Here is a 20,141-nt window from a genome sequence, read left to right on the forward strand (position 1 = left end):
GCCATCATGTCAGTACAGACAAAGGATTAAAGCAGTTTCTGAAGGTAAAGGGTGTCCAACACGGTACTAGTAAGGTTTACCTAATAAAGTGGCCAGTGAGTGTATATGTATATGTATATGTGTGTGTGTGTGTGTGTGTGTGTGTGGTCAGTGGCAACAAAAGAGCCATAAACGTCCGTCTGATGGCCTCTTCACATGTGTGAAAGTAAACAGATTGACCATCTTTCATAAATGATGCTCGATAAATACCGAAATCGAATGAAATTGTCTCTAAATGTTAGCTCCTCGGTCTGGCTTCCTGCAGACCCACGAAGGTTGCTTTTGTCAAGTGTAAAAAGAAACGTCTGCGCTTTTGCCAAATCAAACTGCACATTAGATTTGAGGAAGGAGCACGAGTGTGCTTTATTAGACCAACTGTTAGGATTCAGTGATCGCCGCCAAACCTGAGAGCTTGAGGCTTGGCTCTGTGCCTCCGGGACTGCACTGCCAGCTACTCCACACTTTATTATTGCTCGTGGGCTTTTTGGCAGTGCTTAAATACGGTATAATAGTGGATGTTTAGGCTATGTGGCATTTGTTATTGCGCTACAGGTAAAAAATGCTGGGTTTTTGTAACCCTAATATGGACAAATCCATCATTGGGTTAATTTTACAGTTACATTTAAATTGGTCTTCTTAACCCAATGGTGTTTGTTCATATTTGACTCAATAGGTTACGATAACCCAGTGAGAAAGAAGAATGTCTGTTAAAAAAAATGTTGTTAGACATTAGATATTAGATATTAAGGTCAGTTTGTGAAAATTGTGTTGACGTTTTTGACTTATAAAATGTCATTCTTGAATATTTTACTTTATTATTACATGATTCTTTGATATAAATGACTCTGGTTAGTCAGTTGTGGGATTTTACAGTTTACAAATGTTTCTTGCGCAATGCCATACCTGTCAACCCTCTTGTTTTTGCCGGTTTTCTCCTCTATTTTACCATTGTATATCTTGCTATGATCTGGTTTAAGTATTCTTCTGTGTTTCTCCCATATTTTAATTATTTTTATTTATAAAAAGTGAAAGTAGCATCATAGAGCCGATCTCAAATGAGAGATAATTGCAAGAGCTGTTCAAGAGAATTATGCAGTTTTCTCTTACGAATGCTTTTGAAAACAGTTTTGCTTGGGTTTAACGAACAGTTTACATCAATTGTTCGCAGGGTGATCTTTGTGACTTCCATGATGGATGTGTATCTACTGTACATACAATAAAACGTACCCCAATTAACATATTTCAGATTAGTAAAGATGCAGACGGCCCCCACTTGTGGATTTGTCATCTGAAACGTTTAATGTACACAATCCGATTTTTTATTTTTTTTTGTATTTCAATATATATTTTTTGTATTTTAGGTTTCGCAAAAATCTACATTGAGGCACATATTTCAGTTGAGCTTGAGTTGTTTACCACACATATACTGTTCATGCACAACATCTTTTGTGTCTTTACTGTCCGATCACTCTTTTGACCTTGTGGGTAGGAGGATCACCCGTGCTTTCCTGATCTAATTGGAGTTGGCTTAGACTTCATTTAATCCTGTTGCTCAAACCAATCCTCTTTAGATCTGTTAAGGATCTTTGAAGTGACCTTTGACCCTGTAATGGTAGTATTGCATAGCACTTCACATATTTCTGTTGCTTCAGGGGTCTGATGAGCATCTGCATGTAAACAAAGTTTAGGATGTCTCTGTAAAACAAAAATTAAAGGTTAAAACAGATTGTGTGTCAATTTTTATACGTTATTAAATACTTTTTACATGTAGTTTAAAGGAATTTTTCGTCTTTTGTTGTCATTCACCTTTCCTTTTATGTCTTTAATTTATGTGATCTAAAAGCTGATCAAAGTATGTTTTACTATTAGTTTTCTACTTTAAATTTGAGTAATTCAGTGTTACTGTTTTAATCTATTTTTGTAATTGGCTCATTTATTGAAAATTTTAGAGCGAAATGACTAAAGGCTGATTTATACTTCTGCGTCAAGTGCTCGGATATGTTCTGGCGCAGCCTGCGCGTGGACACATAGCCCTCACTGTGGCTGATTCTGACGCGCACCTCTCAAAAATTGTAACCACATGTCACAGCGACATGTAGCGCAAGCACTGTGATTGGTCGGCTTGGTATCGCTGGTGATTGTGGGCGAACCCATTTGAGAGAGTCTTTACAAGTGTGCAGTCCCGTGAAGAAGCTCCAGATAAAAAGTTTTGTTTTGTGTTTACCTTATGATTATTGTTGTTGCACGTCCTCTGGTTCCCGCCTTCAAAAGTTTGAGCTATTTTTACATTAAGGTAGTGCTCAGCAAAAACATGCCAGCGAAGAAACTCGACACAGAAGAGCATAAAATGCTAGTGTTTTGGAGGTGTTAATGCAAAGCAACACAAACAGCACGCAGAAGTATAAATGCACGACAACGAACAAGGCATGAGCCATGGGTCACGCCAATCACTTGATGCAGAAGTATAAACCATGCTTAACATTTAGGACTGATTATTCAAATTCAAATTGTGTTTGTCACATTTAGAGTCATACACAGTATGAAAAACGGTGAAATGCTTACACAACCACCTGTGACACTAGCTTTGTTTACATCCACCAATTTTTATGTGCATTTTAGATATGCATATAAAAGAACGCTTAATGGAAAGCCATGATTGGCATAAGTTTTAAAAATCCACATAAAAAACGTACAGTACGAGTAGGATAAACCTTTTATTCGAGAAGATAAGATGCACATGAACTACGATGGAAACATTTTACTAAACAAATTCCAGTATGCGCTTTAAAAGAAAGCCATGTGATTTTGTTATAAGAGATTATGTGGTGATAAAAATGTGTGTGAACGGACAAACCAGCAGGATGAGCACATTATAAAACATCTGAAAAGTTGTTTTGGTCATTCTAAAACACCTTAACCGTTTCAGTATTAGTGTTATTATATTATTAATGACCTCCAGAATAGTCAAGAGTGTCCGTGCTATGCGTCTCCTGTAGAGATGCAACGATTAACCAATTTCACTATTAACTGTGTTTGTATTTGTAACTGTTAATTAATCGTAAAGACTTCTTTACACTGCATTTCTGCTCGGAACAAAATTCTTTTTCTTTTTCACAGTTCTGCCAACTGTGCTAGTTTAAAGTTCCGAGCTTGTACGCTGAGGCTAATATCTACACACACTGGATTACCTATAGCTGTGGCTATTAACTGAGGGCTGTTGACAAGTCGTGACTTTCGGATGTGCAAGTTTGCTATTTCTTTTCTTGCATGCATATTGGGAGTGACATGCATGCGGTGCATCGCAAGTCACGTGACAAGAACTGACCAATCAGCTTCATACTTTGTATAAAATATATACATTTCTACTCCAAAGAGAAAAAAAATACAAAATGAAAAATACCAAACAAGTTATAGTTGATAATATTTATCTAGATTATACTTCATGTAGTTGATCAAAAGTGCCTTTCAGAGAGAGAGGTTCAGCAGCCTTCGACTACATTTGTTCTCTTTAAAGAGCCCATATTATACATGAAATAGGGTCATATCTTGGTTGTAAGGGTCTCCAACAACAGTTTAATATGCATGCAAGGTCAAAAAACTCTTTCATGGTCTTATAATCTGCATTTATTTTTACCTAATTATCCCAGCGACTCCCGTATGAATCGTCCAGTGATTCATTTGTTCCCAAACCCCTCCTTAGCGCGAAGCTAATCTGCGCTGATTGGACCGATGACAGTCTGTCGCGATTGGTCGACTGCCTTCAGTGAGAGAGTGAAATGCCAAACAGCTAATCAGCAATATAAAAGTAATCACAGTTCATACACGCTTGATAGTGTAGGCGTGGATTTTAGCTGCCAGTGGGTCAATGTAAATACAGACTATGGACTTGAAAATACAGACGACTGACTATTTTATTGAGCAAAAACTCCAAAAACAGTTGAGGAGATCTCCTTCTCACTCTGCTCTTTTCACAGACACACACACACACACACACACACACATACGCACTTAACCCTGCTCCGGACGACAACGCGCGCGCACACACACACACACACAAACACACACACAAACACACACACCTCCGGACGACAGCGCGCGCACGCACACACAGACACACACACTAACGTTACTCCCCGTCCACGGAGCTCCGTTAACGCAGCACGCGTCGCGTTTTTAACGTGACTTTGCACACGATAAGAGAATATAGCCAGTTAACCTGATACAGTACACGCGGTTACAAGTAACAAATCACAACTAAATACATTTGCAAGCTAGAGTCAACGAGGCAACTTTAATCGCACGTACTTACACTTGAGAAATGGAGGAAGAAACCCATCCTGACGTCTATCAGTAAGTTACTCTTTACTGATCCTTCCTTTAACAAACGCTGATGAAGTATTCTTTGTAGCATGTAGCTTCCAGAAGTTTCCAGTAGTTTCCAACTGCTTGGCTATAATGCTGAGGTTTCATCTTTGGGTAGAGACTCAATATATCCATCTGCAGTGTGACTTCAATCGACCGGCATGTTTGTGTGTGTGTGTTTGTGGGTGTGTGTGTGTGTGTGTGTGTCTCGGTTTCTGCGTCAGAGGGCGGGGCCTCAGGTTTGAAATCTCCCGGGTTTGCGCGTGCACGTGAATAACTTGGTTTCGTTCGTACGTCATGGCGAAACACCTAATGAATCCGTATCAAGGCGACTCGTTTGAAGCATTATGAGTCGACTCTTTTTTAGATGAATCAACCGTTTTTAACACTGTACACTAACAGATTTAAGCCTTAGCTGGATACTCCACTTCACTTAGAGCTGTGTTACACACTACATGGAGGGGAATTTTCAAAAACCCATAATATGGGCTCTTTAAATGGGAAATACTTGGCTAATATTATGCTTAGATTTACATTAGAAAAATTAATTTATTTTATTTAAGTGGGTAGGCTAAATTGACCGTAATGTATGAGTGTGAATGAGTGTGTGTGGATGTTTCCCAGAGATGGGTTGCGGCTGGAAGGGCATCCGCTGCAAAAAAACGTGCTGGATAAGTTGGCGGTTTATTCCGCTGTGGCGACCCCGAATCAATAAAGGGACTAAGCCGAAAAGAAAATGAATGAAGGAATTTCTTTCTTTTATTTATTTATTGTTCTGTCGTTTATATTTTTAGTGTAAAATTATTACTTAGGTTTAAATGCCAAACACGTTTATTCACTTATTTTTAAGTACAAGAGAAATAATTTGTTTTTTATTATTATTTAGTGCTGTATTATTTAGTTACTGAGCAGTAATAAATAAAATTTTAAGATGTAAGGAGTTTTCAAACTAGTAGATTATCACTAGAACCGTGATAATTCCTCAAACTATAACCGTACAACCAAAATCTATAATCGTTGCATCCCTAGTCTCTCGCCTTCAAACGCCACTGGGAGTTTACTGCATGTCGGCATTGTCTTCTGAGGCGCAAGTTATTTATTAAATAAAGAATAGATTCATACACCTTCTCCTACTGCAGCAAATTCTGTTTTTACTGTTGATATTTGGCACCAGTTTATCAGGAAGTGACAATTTTGATCTCTTTGACTCGTTAGATGGAAACGCTGCTTAATTCTCACGTTTTTTATGTTAATGTGATTATTTTAGTTTTGCGCATACATTTCATTTGCATTTGTGTATGGAAACACAACTACTGTAATAGTAACAATAATAACAAAATAAAGTAATAATATAACAATAGAATCTAAACTATGGAGAAATATAAATTATGCAATAGAAAAAAAAAAGCAAATACAAAATATTTAAGGTCAATTTGTATTAAATCCTATCATATGCTTCATACAATATTGGTAATATCCTACGTATATTCATCCGTCCATGAATATGCTGTTTTGTACTACGAAAACAAAATGGTTTTAGCCTGAAACTAATTCTAACTAATTCAGGGACGAGCTGAGATTACTGTAAATGAGTTCTCAGCGTGAGCTTTATGATATAATGAACAAACACAGCGGGATGCCGGAGTCTCTCGGTAGATCTAATGTGTGTTTAAGTCCTGACATAAACAGGAAGCGTTTTATTTGCTGAAAGGGCAGAATATAAAAAATAAAGATTCATTTGAGGAGCAGATATGTAGTGAAGTCCCACTACATTCAAGATTTTTGCTGGCTGAGGCGGCCAAATATGGATCTGATTTCGGTTAGAAAATCAAGAGTGGAGAAGAGATTCTTTCTGATGAGCATTTATTTCTGTCCTGAATATGCAGCTGAGGTATGCACTGGAGATATTGCAAAGAATGGGTGGGTATGGTCTACAAAAGGAAATAAAGAGAAATAATTTACCAAAAAATATTCATCTAACATTTGTGTCTTATTGGACTAACACAATGAGAAATATTAACTAACACAATACAAGATATACATGATAAAGTCTGTATTTCCGCCTGTTATAGCAATGAAATGAACTGAAATACAACAGTAAACTAAATAACAGGGCACTATAAATCGTTATGTAAACAAACACTGGCCGCATTCGCACGTAGCATTAGTGTGGAGGGCGATGACTCAGCAAATTAGATCGGCAAATTACGGCCGAAATTAACGGGAAAAACGATCGTCAAAAACACTGAAAGTGACCAATAACATGCATGACATATAATAATCATAATCAAACATATATATGTACTCACTTGTATAACATAAACGCATTTGCAGAGCATAACCTGCGGCATAAGCAGTGAATGGCATTCAGTCCGTACTGGTGTGCGTCATGTAAAAATGTCCGTGCGGGAAACAATTACTAATTTAGGTTCCTAGGACAGGCTTTCTAACACAGCCGCCCCCAATTATCTGTCAGGATAATTGTACATTTTAAGAAAGTTTGTCTGCCGTGTCAGGAACATTATCCTCTAGGTGCGGAAGGGGAATTAATCGCACAACTGGACGAGTGTAAGTTTTTTCCTTAACTTTAACTCTAACGGTACGAATTTTACCGTCAGCTCCAGGTAACGTTTCAGACACTGTTCCTACAGGCCATAAAGCACGTGGGAGTTGTGGATCAACAATAAGAACTACTTGGCCCATGGTAAGTTCCTTGCCGTCCTTCCTCCACCTCTGGCGATCCTGTAAACTTGGGAGATGATGGCGGATGAAGGCAGTCCAGAAATTATCAGCCAACACCTGGCTATGTCTCCATCTGCGTCTGCCGAGCAAGTTGTTGGAGTCATACAGAACTTGAGGAAGTGAGGCATCACGTCGGCCCATAAGGAGCAGGTTGGGAGTCACTGGGTCCAAGTCGGCGACGTCAGAGGATATGTAGCCAAGTGGCTTGGAATTCAGAATGCCTTCCACCTCCACTAACAGGGTTTGCAATACTGCCTCTGGCACTGACTGCTCTCGCAGGATGACACGTAAAGCAGACTTCACCGATTTGACCTCACGCTCCCAGGTTCCCCCGAAATGAGGAGCACTTGGTGGGTTAAAGCGAAATCGAATCCTTTGCTCCGCAAGCTGCTCCTGAAGCTTTGGTGCCATGGCATTGAAGGTCTCTCGTAATTCTCGATCCCCTCCAACGAAGTTAGTGCCATTGTCACATAGCAATTCCATGGGCTTGCCTCGTCTTGCGATGAAGCGACGCAGAGAAAGCAGAAATGCATCAGTGTCTAGTTGTTCCAGTAGATCTAGATGCACGCACCTGGTGGTCATACATTTATAGAGGACTCCCCACCTCTTCTCTTGGCGACGACCAACTTTAACCGTGAAGGGGCCAAAGCAATCTACCCCTGTAGAGTAGAACGGGGGTTTGTAAAGTTGCAGTCTGCTGGATGGAAGATCAGCCATTTGGGGTGTCTGAGGTTTAGCACGCCAGAACTGACAGTCTCTACATGTGTGCTGATGTTTCCGAATTGCTTCTCTGCCTCTCAATACCCAATACTGGCGGCGCAGTTCAGCGAGGACCCGTTCGGAGCCTGGGTGAAGGAGTCGCTGATCTGTCTCCTTAATTAACAGCTTGGTGACAGGGTGGCCAGGATCCAACACAATTGGGTGGATAGAATCCAAGTCTAGGCTGTCAGTCCGACGTAATCTTCCACCTACTCGGATGAGACCTGTGGCTTCATCAAACTCAGGGGCAAGAGAGATCAAACGACTGTCAGAAGGTAGAGATTGGGCAGTCTTCAGAGCCTTGACCTCGTATGGGAACGAGTCACTTTGAGCCTGTACCAGGAGGAGTTTCTCAGCTTCAATATAGTCAGCTGCGTCACTAGAGAAGTTATTATCAGCAATAGCCGCCCCGTGCAGGGACCTAACAGTGGCCTGGACAAGTTCTTGCCATGTAGAGAACTGAGTTGGGTCTGGGAGTGAAGGGTTATTCACTGAAATAGTACCAACGAAGGCAGCTTTCTTTAATTCACTGAGTTCTGGTTCTACCGCTAGCTTGGGAATGGATGGCCATTGGTCAACGGATTTAAGGAGAAAGGATGGTCCTGAATTCCATTGGTGAGGGCCTGTTAGCTCCGCTAAAGTTAGACCCCTTGTGATATGGTCAGCCGGGTTGTTGGCCGAATCAACATACCTCCATTCAGCTGTCTCAGTGAGAGTCTGTATTTCAGCTACACGTCCTCCAACAAACACCTTGTAGCGGCAAGACTCTGCGGTCAACCAGTACAGCACAGTTGTTGAGTCAGACCAGAGAGTGACTGAATCGATGGGAAGAGTTAACTCATTTTGTATTACTTGGGCTAACTGGGCGCCGGTCAGTGCTGCACTTAGCTCCAAACGAGGCATGGATAGGCATTTTCTGGGGGCCACTCTCGATCGAGCCAAGACAAAGGTGACGGCAACATGTCCTTGATCATCAGAAGCACGTAAATAAGCCACTGACCCATACGCTCTTTCAGATGCGTCACAAAAGATGTGTAGCTCTCGAGTGACAGGAGGATTATCAGGCCAGACTGGTGTGTATAGTCGAGGGAACTGCAACTGAAGGAGTGTTGGAATTTCTCCTACCCAGGTTAACCACTTATTCCTCAGCTGTGCAGGCTCAATCAGATCATCCCAGCCCAAGTTTTGCTTCCAAAGGTCCTGAATGAGGACTTTAGCCCTTGTAGTGAACGGGATAATAAATCCTAAAGGATCATACTGACTGGCCAATGTCTTGTACATGTTCCTCATAGTAGGCTCCAATGGCTCTGCAGAACGTAAATTGTAACCCAGAGAATCATTGAGACAATTCCACCGTAGGCCAAGAGTGGGTTCTTGCAGGTCTGTACTAGCTTTGGTTAACCATCGTTCACTGTTGGTAGACAAGGCCTCTGCGGGAAGATGCTGGATCACAGATGGTACATTACAGGCCCACTGTCTTAAATCAAAGCCTCCCTCAGCCAGCAACTGACGCAGTCCATCCACAACGTCCTTAGCTTCCTTGGCTGTTGGTGTGCTGTAAAGACAGTTATCAACATAAAAGGAGTTCTCCACTATGTTAACCAACTTAGGCATGTCACCTTTGTGTCCTTGTGCATGGTGTTGGAGGGCAAAGATGGCGCAACATGGACTACAGGTAGTTCCGAAGGGAAGCACCTGCCATTCGTATATATCGGGCTCTCGATCCCTGCACAAGTCCCTCCATAGGAAACGAAGCACCTGTTTGTCTTTGGGCAGCAGACGTACCTGGTGGAACATGCCCTTTATGTCCCCGCTTACAGCAACAGCATGCTGCCGGAATCTCAGGAGGACTCCCAATAACGATGGTCCCAAAGTTGGTCCAGGCAGTAGCTGACTGTTCAATGACTGTCCTTGATGTTGAAAGGAACAGTTAAAGACAATCCGGTCTTTGTTGTTGTGATGTACAACGTGATGCGGAATATACCAAGACTCGTTACTCTTGTTGGCTTCCTCCGCAGTTATCTTGGCAACATATCCAGCTGCCTCCAACTTCTGGATCTCAGTGCAGTATGCTTTAGCCCTCTCCGGATCCCGTGACAGCCGGCGCTCTGTGCTGCGTAAACTGGGTAGAACTGCATCCTTTTCTGCATGGAGCAAACTCACAGGTGTCCGTCTCAGCAGGGGTGTAGCGTAGCGTTGAACACCATCCACATTTACTCTGATGGTAGAATCCTGAAGCATGTTGTAAGCTTCCTTATCTTGCTTAGACCTGGTGATTATTTTCTCATTGTATGGAAGGGTGTCAACTTGCCAGAGTCTTTCTACATGATGGATAAGTTCATCACGGGCTGGAGCTGTCATGATGTTAAGACATTGCTGCTTTCCTCGTGAGGACTGCATAGGACTCATCGGGCCTTGGAGACACCATCCGAGTTGCGTGCAGACCGCAATGGGCCCCCCTACTGGGCCTTCGCAGACAGGCTGGATGGGTGTCAGAAGGTGAGGATTGTCAGATCCAATAAGTAGCAGTGGCTTTACCCTGTCCACGGGAGGCAGAGGCAGATCCTTCAAGTGTCGATGGGCATTCTGGAGTGCAGTAACTGGGTAGTTGTGCTCTGCCAGGCACAAACCGGTTGCAGTGAATGCGTTGCATATAGCAAACTTTACCATGGGCTTTGTGACAGAGGACACCTCAAAGGAGATTGACCGCCCTTCCAGCTCTGTGTGGCACTGTTGAATTGTCTGTAGGGGAAGCAATTCAGTGGTCCCGGTTAACTTGAGCTGCCGTACTGCTGGCTGTAATACTATTGTCCTCTCTGACCCGTCGTCAAGGACTGCATGAGTTTCCATAGTGCGGTGGCCATGGTGGAGAAGGACCTTAACTACTTTCAACATAACCTTTGGTGAACGGTTAGGTCTGTCGAGGTAAACCCTGGTGGACGGCATGCTCACCATAAGTACAGCCTTGGACGTGTCATTAATAGTGTTATGTAGAACTGTGAGGTGAAGTTCTTTGCAGACCTTACATGGGCGCTTAAGGTTACAGGTCTCTACTGCATGTGTCCTGCCACATCTCCAGCAACGGTTTCCCTCTTTAATCCAAGTGACAATTTGATCTGAGGTCAACTTCTTGAACTGGTCACAAGAGTTGAGGTAATGGTCCCTGTTGTCACAATGGGGGCAGTATGGTTTCAGCTTTGTATTGGGTTTCTGGGCGGCAAATCCAGGGGGAGGTGTGCCCCTCTCATTGGCCAAGAGTACTGGTGTTGCCCGCTCCTTCGGGCGAGTAGACACTGTGACCCTACCATGAGGCTTGGATAGTTCACTCTGGAACAAAGTTGCGGCTCGATTGGAGATGCGTTTTGCTTGAGATTTGATCTCTAACCAGGCGGCTAGATCAGGAAGTGTGTAGGTCCTATCGGTACCTGTTTGGAGAATCCCCCTGCTCAGGCAGTATTCAACAAAACCATCACGATAGGCAGATGGCAGTTTACTTAACAGGCGATCGACGTGAGAGCCACACATGAGCTCGTAACCATTCTGGCCCTCAAGTGTCCTTAGCATGCCCACCAACGACTGAACAGATAAGGCAAAGTTATCAAAAGCATTCGCATCACCCATTCTGATTGGTGGAGTGTTCATCATTACACCCAGCTCTGACTGGACAAGCTGTCGCGGCTGGCCATACTTGTCTTGAAGAGCCTGTAGTGCAGCTGAATAAGGACGAGGATGATACATGTAGGCTTTGGCCAGCTGCTGAGCACTGGGAAGTTTTAAGTGGCTTAATAAGACATGGTACTTGTATTGCTCACTGAGATGGTGGTGATTAGTCAACAAATTGTCCAACGCTAATTTTAGCAGGGCAAAGTCACTCTCGTTACCGCTTTCAAACACTGGTAACTTAGGCTGTGGGATGCCGTAGGCCGATGCAAACAGTAGCTCTGTACCCATATGTGCAGGGTGACTGTTGTGCATGAATGGTGGTGGCTGCACATAGCTAAGGCTGGTAGGTTGCAAAACTGGTGGCGGGTGGCTGGTGATTGGAGGCTGTAACAGACGTGCATGTGCTGTCACTGGAGGTATTACAGTTTGTGGTACAGTATATGACGTAGGCAGCTGCGGGGTGGCTGTGATAGGCGGTGGTGGCATAGACTGCATGCTTGTATGTAAGGGAAGTGCAGAAGTGGACATGACTGGAGCTCTCAAATGTGGTTGGGATATCACATTTGTTGCAGATAACACAGTTCGAACTGGCATAGTTATAGGGGCAGTCTGAGATACCTTAGAGACCGGCGATGAGCCTCCTTGTGGCACTGCAGTAAATGGTGCACCTTTAGACTCAGCTGTCAATTGCAGAGGTCTAAATGATGGCTGAGACACCCAGGAGTCATCACAAATACCCTGCTCTGCATGACAAGTCTGTATTGTTGACGTCACAGCGGGTGACTGAGTAGCGGGCTGCTGGAAAGAGGATGAGAGATGAGATGAACGCATGACTTGATCAACACATACAGGCTGAGATAGAGACAAATGGTTGCCGGGTGAGCTTGTATGGATAGGAGTGGTCGAACCAGAGTCTTTAACGAGCATAGAGGACACAAGCTTAGCAACCTCAAGCTCAGTTTCTGCTTGTTGCAGCTTACGCTGTCTTTCTAGCTGCTTTGATAAGGTTTCTTTTGCTCTGAGAGCTTCCTCTTGAACTTGCTGGGCTTCTTTAGCTTGTGCCTGTAGCCGCTGGTATTCTACATCAGCCAATGAGTCCTCTGCAACCTGCTGACGAAGACTGTCTAACTGCCTTTGTTTAATCTTCTCCTCCAATATAGCAGTCTGAACGCTGGAGAGCTCAGGTGGAAGATAAACGCCTGTGGAGGTGACAGATCGCCTACTTGTCCTGGAGTGAGAGCTTACACCACTATGAGACGTTTTCCTCGAGCTGCTTCTTGACTTACTGGGACAGTGGGAAGAAGCTTTGGGAGGAGGGTCCTCAGTGGGTCGATAGCCAACCTCATAATCGTCCAGGTGAGAAGGGAGATGAGTCTTACGGCGTGGTCTTTCCATTGTCTCTGATGCGTCATCATTTGCTGGATCCATATTGGTGTATTATTGCTCTCCTCCGGCTCGAAGGACCATAAAATGTAGTGAAGTCCCACTACATTCAAGATTTTTGCTGGCTGAGGCGGCCAAATATGGATCTGATTTCGGTTAGAAAATCAAGAGTGGAGAAGAGATTCTTTCTGATGAGCATTTATTTCTGTCCTGAATATGCAGCTGAGGTATGCACTGGAGATATTGCAAAGAATGGGTGGGTATGGTCTACAAAAGGAAATAAAGAGAAATAATTTACCAAAAAATATTCATCTAACATTTGTGTCTTATTGGACTAACACAATGAGAAATATTAACTAACACAATACAAGATATACATGATAAAGTCTGTATTTCCGCCTGTTATAGCAATGAAATGAACTGAAATACAACAGTAAACTAAATAACAGGGCACTATAAATCGTTATGTAAACAAACACTGGCCGCATTCGCACGTAGCATTAGTGTGGAGGGCGATGACTCAGCAAATTAGATCGGCAAATTACGGCCGAAATTAACGGGAAAAACGATCGTCAAAAACACTGAAAGTGACCAATAACATGCATGACATATAATAATCATAATCAAACATATATATGTACTCACTTGTATAACATAAACGCATTTGCAGAGCATAACCTGCGGCATAAGCAGTGAATGGCATTCAGTCCGTACTGGTGTGCGTCATGTAAAAATGTCCGTGCGGGAAACAATTACTAATTTAGGTTCCTAGGACAGGCTTTCTAACAGATATACTTGCAAAAACACTTTTAGAAGCCTGTAAGGAAAACTCTTCTGTGGTTATTTGACAAATCTTATTAAACGTACCTGGCTCTTCTACATCCCTGCAGGCACAGGACATCAACATGACATCATACTGATGTTGTACTCCAATGTCATGGGGACATTGGATTTTGTTTGAAAATGAAAGTGTCAGGCCGACTTCAATGTCCAACCTAAAATCAACCAAATATCAACGTCTAATCATGTTACACCTTGACGTTATGTAGACGTTACCACTATGACATCTATTAGACGTTGAGTTTTGGTCACTTAAACTAACCTAAAATCAACCAAATATCAACGTCTTATCATATTACACCTAGATGTTATATGGACGTTACCACCATGACATCTGTCAAACGTTGGATTTTGGTCACTTTCCAACACGACCTAAAATCAACCAAATATCAACGTCTAATCATGTTACACCTTGACGTTATGTAGACGTTACCACTATGACATCTATTAGACGTTGAGTTTTGGTCTCTTAAACTAACCTAAAATCAACCAAATATCAACGTCTAATCATGTTACACCTTGACGTTATATAGACGTTACCACTATGACATCTATTAGACGTTGAGTTTTGGTTTCTTAAACTAACCTAAAATCAACCAAATATCAACGTCTAATCATGTTACACCTTGACGTTATGTGGATGCTACCACTATGACATCTATTAGACGTTGAGTTTAGGTCTCTTAAACTAACCTAAAATCAACCAAATATCAATGTCTAATCATGTTACACCTTGACGTTTTATAGATGTTACCACTATGACATCTATTAGACGTTGAGTTTTGGTTTCTTAAACTAACCTAAAATCAACCAAATATCAACGTCTAATCATGTTACACCTTGACGTTATATAGACGTTACCACTATGACATCTGTCAAACGTTGGATTTTGGTCACTTTCCAACAAGACCTGAACTCAACCAAATATCAACGTCTAATCATGTTACACCTTTACGTTATGTTTGTTAAGTCATTACTGGACATCAAAATAACGTTGTTCTTAGAAGCTGGCTAGACATTGAAATTTGGTCACCTGACATCACAACCTAAATCTAACCTAATATTAATGTCTTATGATGTTGTGTTTCTGCTGGGATGCAGAATGACAACACAGGTTATTAGAAATTTGTGCTTCTGCCTACATATTTGTGGAACCATAAAAACGCACTTAAAGATACATTTGACTTCAGTTTCTAGGTAAAATTAGGACTATGAGGCAGTATGGCGACAACAACTTTTTGTTCCTTTTCACATAAATGATATTTAAAGCAACTTAATATTGATGAATGAAGGATTATTCTTATACAGTTCATTGCACAGCACTAAATAAATATCACAAAATAACATAACAGTTTCTACTAATGCTACTTGAATAAATTTGCTTCACCTATCTGTTTCTATATCGACAACTTTTCTGGTGTGGCCAGTTTGCTTAGTACGTATATGCGTACAAGAAGGATGTATATCTGAAATGTACAACAAAATGTACTCTAATTAACATACTTTACATTTGGAAATATGTAGACTGCGCCCTCTAGTGGATTTGTGATCTAAAACGTGCAACGAAATGTATCCGGAGCAATGTATTTTCATTTATGAAAAGGAATGAGATCAGGCTGAAAATGAATTTATTTTTCATTGTTTTATTGAATTACATTATAAGTAATTTCTCTACTCACAACACTTGCAGAAGCTCTTCAGGCAGGTTAATGCTATAAATAAACCAGTTTGGTACATTTAAACTCTGATTGATTGCATTTACAAAAACTCAATTCGTTGTATTGTTTTGTGACGCCTGAATAAAAAATGAATGTTTCTGACATAAAACAATCTGTTTAACTTGCATCCCAATAGAGATAAGTACATACGCAGATCCCTCTGAATGACAAAAACACGAACGTACAGTAATAAAATGTTGAACAACAGAGAAATAAGACACACAGGGCCCCTGAAGCCAGATGTGTCAGTCTGCGTTTATTATGAAAAACGAGCACACAACCCTTAATTACCAGACGAGGCCTAGCTGGCTGCGTTCAGTCCTCAAATAAGACCACGGGGTAAATAGTTTTGTGTAGTGAATTATTGTAAAAATGATTTATGTAAAGAGGCCAGACATGCACTCAAGCAAGATTATGTCACGTCTGTGTGTGTTTGACAATGCCTATTGTGTTTCTGACGGAATTGTAGTGTGTCGCTCGTCGGAAAAATGCTTGTTTTTTTTTGTAGTTCCCACAAAAATCAAACTTGTGTCACCATTTTTCTCTCTAAGCCATTGTTTAAACCTTTATGAGTTTCTTTTGGGAATGTTAAAAATCTGTAGTTTGAGCCCCGGCTGGGTCAGTTGGCATTCCTGTGTGGAGTTTGTATGTTCTCCTCATGTTCGTGTGGGTTTCATGTGCTATATGTGAATTAGATCAACTAAATTGGCTTTAGTGTATGTGTGTGAATACGAGAGTGTTTGGGTGTTTCCCGGTGCTGGTTTGCAGCTGGTAGGGCATCCGCTGAGTAAAACATATGCTGGAATAGTCGGCGGTTCATTTTGCTGTGGTGACCCCTGATAAATAAGGATCTGAACCGAAGGAAAATTATTAAGTGAATGAACTTCCCATTCGCCTTGATGTTAAAACGACATCAACAATACAAACTGGTTTGTTTTCAAAATCTTGACGTCTATTTGACGTCCACACATTGATACTTTTTCGACCACATAAATAATGACACAAAAAGTTTTATTATAACAGAATAGTTCATTATGCATCTCGCTCTAATTGCATATTTACACTGGATTTTGTATTCCTTCAATGCATGTAAATTACAATGATGTCAAAACAACATCAAATCAACATCTAACCTTGGCATCAAAAAACATGTCACCTTACGTGACGATTTTTTTTTTTTAGTGAAAATGTTAGACGCACTAATGTTAGTCAATTTATGATTATTTTCTTTATTTATTAGTTTTTAATAATTTAAAGGGGCTAATAATTTTGACCTTAAAAGGGTTTTAAAAAATTGAAAACTGCATTTATTTTAGCCAAAATAAAACAAATCAGACTTTCTCCAGAAGAATTTTTTTTTTTTATCAGAATTTTATCAGAATTTTTTTTTTGCTCTGTTAAACATCATTTGGGAAATATTTTAAAAAGAAAATAAAAATTAAAGAGTGTTTAATAATTTAGATTTTTTAAATAAATCTGTATGCATGACTTTAAATTAAAAAATGTTTCCAAAAATTGTGAGAAAAATCACATCATGGATCATCTATTTAGTTAAGCAAATTTTTAAATCCCTAATAAGCAATGATATTTGCATGTACATGTCAAAATGGTTCATTAGCTGACTTTCTTTGGTGGAGAAAGATTAAAACACTGTCATCCAATGGAATGCTTGTTTCTCATTGTCACAACAGTTTTTTTATAATTATGATGTTTTATATATGAATGTGAATTAATATTTTTCATTTATTTAAAATACTTTGCTTAATTTAAAAAATAAATAAATAAGTAATACATTTATTTAACTTGAATGCACTAACCCACAGGTGTCAAACTCAGTTCCAAAAGGGCCGCAGCTCTGCACAGTTTAGTTCCAACCCTAATTAAACACACCTCATCAAACTAATTGAGTCCTTCAGGCTTGTTTGAAACCTACAGGTAAGTGTGATGGAGCAGGGTTGGAACTAAACTGTGCAGGGCTTCGGCCCTCCAGGAATTGAGTTTGACACCCCTGCACTAACCTGATCAAAAATAGAAGCGATTCTGTTTGTTTTAAATCGCTCTCTAGTGTATTATTTAGTTTTCTTTTGCTTCAAAAGTGCGACGTGCTATTGCAACTTTATGAGATAAATGTTAACCAGTATTCTGTTTTTTAATAAAATTTTAATTCATAGTATAATATTTATTATTGTATACTTTATATTTAATACATTTATTTATTTATTTATTTATTAAATGTGCTGAACATTCCTGTTTGTATTTAAAAATGTGTTTTTTATTTTATTTTAATAATCACAAATGCAGATTCTTCTTGACAGGTGAAATGACCACTATGCAGACTTCATTATTGCTAAACCTGGACATTAGAGTAGAATTACATTACGCACATCTTAGCAAATCATACTTGCATTTCTGCCTTTTGCTAAATATTCCATAATCACAAATAGTGATGACCTTTAGTTGTGAATTAAAATGTGGTAATTTGTTCATTTTCTTTGCACATTCACTTTAATATGAACTCTTGGTATACGAGAGGTCAAATGTAAAAGCCTAAAGCATGCAGTGTTGCATTGGCTCCTTCTTTCACTTCGACAGAGTTGATGGATCATATGTAAGGCATCTCGTCGGTTGCCCTGGTAACGCTGGAGATGAGCGGGAAGGTGTGAAAGTGCGGGAACGCGGGTGTTATTCCTTTGTCTTCCATCAGATCTTCTTCACTTCAAACATCAGGCAGGAATTATCTACAAAACAGGTTTAGAGTAAGAGGAGCTGCTTCAAAAAGTCGAGAAATAGTTGGAGTAATGCCGTTCTCCGGAAAACATTCTGAGTGAGGGATAAAAACACACAAAAGTAAGCCGTTATTTCATTTCTCTTATCATTTTAGGATGCATATACTGGATGTATTGTACTGATGTGAGAGAATATGATGGCCTGCGATGTGCATTGAAAGAACGTTTTTTTTTTTTTTACTTGATATTTTAGGGTAAATGTTTTTACAGAAGGATTATGAGAAAAATTTTTTTCATCATTACAGTATGCTGAATATAGTTAAAAGAAACAACAACAAAAAACGTGGGTGGCACTTTGGCTCAGTGGTTAGCGCTGCTGCTTCACACCAAGAATGTCGCTGGTTCGAGTACATGCATACATACTCTCTCATTCACACAGACAACTTAGTTTACCGGAGCACCCGGAGGAAAACCATGCCAATACGGAGAGAATAGTGTACAAACTCCACACAAAAATGCCAACTGACCCAGCCAAGGCTCAAACCAGTGACCTTCTTGCTGTGAGGTGACAGCTTTACCCACTGCACCGCCGCGCTGCCCAAATCAAATCTAAAACCTACAAATTTGTAGTCATAAAGAAGTCTGATCTATGAAAACATATGCAAATTATATAAATGACATTCAAGTTCATAAATTTGGATTTCATATACAGATTTCATACAAAACAGGCGACACTATGGCTCAGTGATTAGCACTGTCGCCTTACAGCAATACGGTTGCTGGTTCGAGTCCCGGCTGGATCAGTTGGCATTTCTATGTGGAGTTTGCATGTTCTCCCTGTGTTCACATGGGTTTCCTCCAGGTACTCCAGTTTCCCCCACAGTCCAAAGACAAGCACTATAGGTGAATTGGATTAACTAAATTGGTATGTGTGTGATGAGAGTCTATGTATGGGTGTTTTACAGTGCTGGGTTGCAGCTTCAAGGGTATCTGCTGTGGTGACCCCTGATGAATAAAGGGGACTAATAAGGGAAGTTGAAGGAAAATGAATGAATAATAATATACAATATATGATACATATGCAACATATATACATATATATATATACATATGCAATATATATATATTTTTTTTTGCCCATTGGAATCACAAATATGCACATGCAGTCAAGCCTGAAATTAGTCAAACCCCAGCGGTGTATTGTGTATTCATATATGGCCATATATGAACATGTAAATAAAATTATAGTTAATTTATTTTAACATGTGTATACTGTACCTGTATACAAATCTGTTATTCCAATGGTTCAATGGTGTATATATATATATATATAAAGCATCCTGTAGAAAATACTAATTTAAATGGGAGATTTGTGTAAAATAATTTATAATTATATTTCAATAACAATTTTAATAATAATTTAAAATAATATTTTTTACCCACTGTATACATACATACATATACTGTACATACATATACTGTATATATATATATATATATATATATATATATATATATATATATATATATATATATATATATATATATATATATGTAATACACAGTGCTCAGCATATACTGTATGAGTATACAACTCACAAATCTGTCATTTAAATTAATGTGTATGTTGCATAAAACATTTTATATATGTAAAATCCAGCTATGAACTAGTATGTCACATAAATAATTTGCATCTATTGTCACACATCAGATTTCTATATGGGAGAATTGACAATGTTTTTGCATTTAGCGTCTCCTGAATTGAAGCTTTGATGGCTGCTTTTCATTCAGGATTTCCCAGATCACATGTTGTATTTCCAGATTGATGATGGGTTGTGTGCTGGTCTGATTTGCTTTTGATGGGAAATAATCGATGTTAATGAGACGCACTGTTACTGAATTTGTGCAG

At 40.0% G+C, this 20,141-nt stretch overlaps 1 protein-coding gene and 1 long non-coding RNA gene across 2 annotated transcripts in view; both read right to left on the reverse strand.

Moving 5' to 3' along the window:
• Positions 1-1,393: 1,393 nt before the first annotated feature.
• The window catches only part of LOC147843062 (uncharacterized), an 812,539-nt gene continuing 793,791 nt past the window's right edge, over positions 1,394-20,141 (reverse strand). Inside the window, exons 2-3 of the long non-coding RNA XR_015495488.1 lie at positions 4,892-5,239; positions 1,394-3,545 (exon numbers count right to left, since the gene is read on the reverse strand). This is a non-coding gene — a long non-coding RNA (uncharacterized LOC147843062). The remainder of the gene's footprint in view (positions 3,546-4,891; positions 5,240-20,141) is intronic.
• LOC141375321 (uncharacterized) lies at positions 6,248-13,683 on the reverse strand. The gene is made up of 2 exons (XM_087260673.1): positions 13,594-13,683; positions 6,248-13,215 (listed from the first exon to the last, which is right to left on the reverse strand). Exon 2 carries the CDS (start codon positions 12,991-12,993, stop codon positions 6,892-6,894), a length of 6,102 nt encoding a protein of 2,033 aa, XP_087116799.1. The 5' UTR covers positions 12,994-13,215; positions 13,594-13,683; the 3' UTR covers positions 6,248-6,891.

This window comes from Danio rerio, chromosome 7 (assembly GCF_052040795.2).
Source record: "Danio rerio strain M-AB ecotype USA chromosome 7, GRCz13ab, whole genome shotgun sequence".
Classification (NCBI taxonomy): Eukaryota; Metazoa; Chordata; class Actinopteri; order Cypriniformes; family Danionidae; genus Danio; species Danio rerio.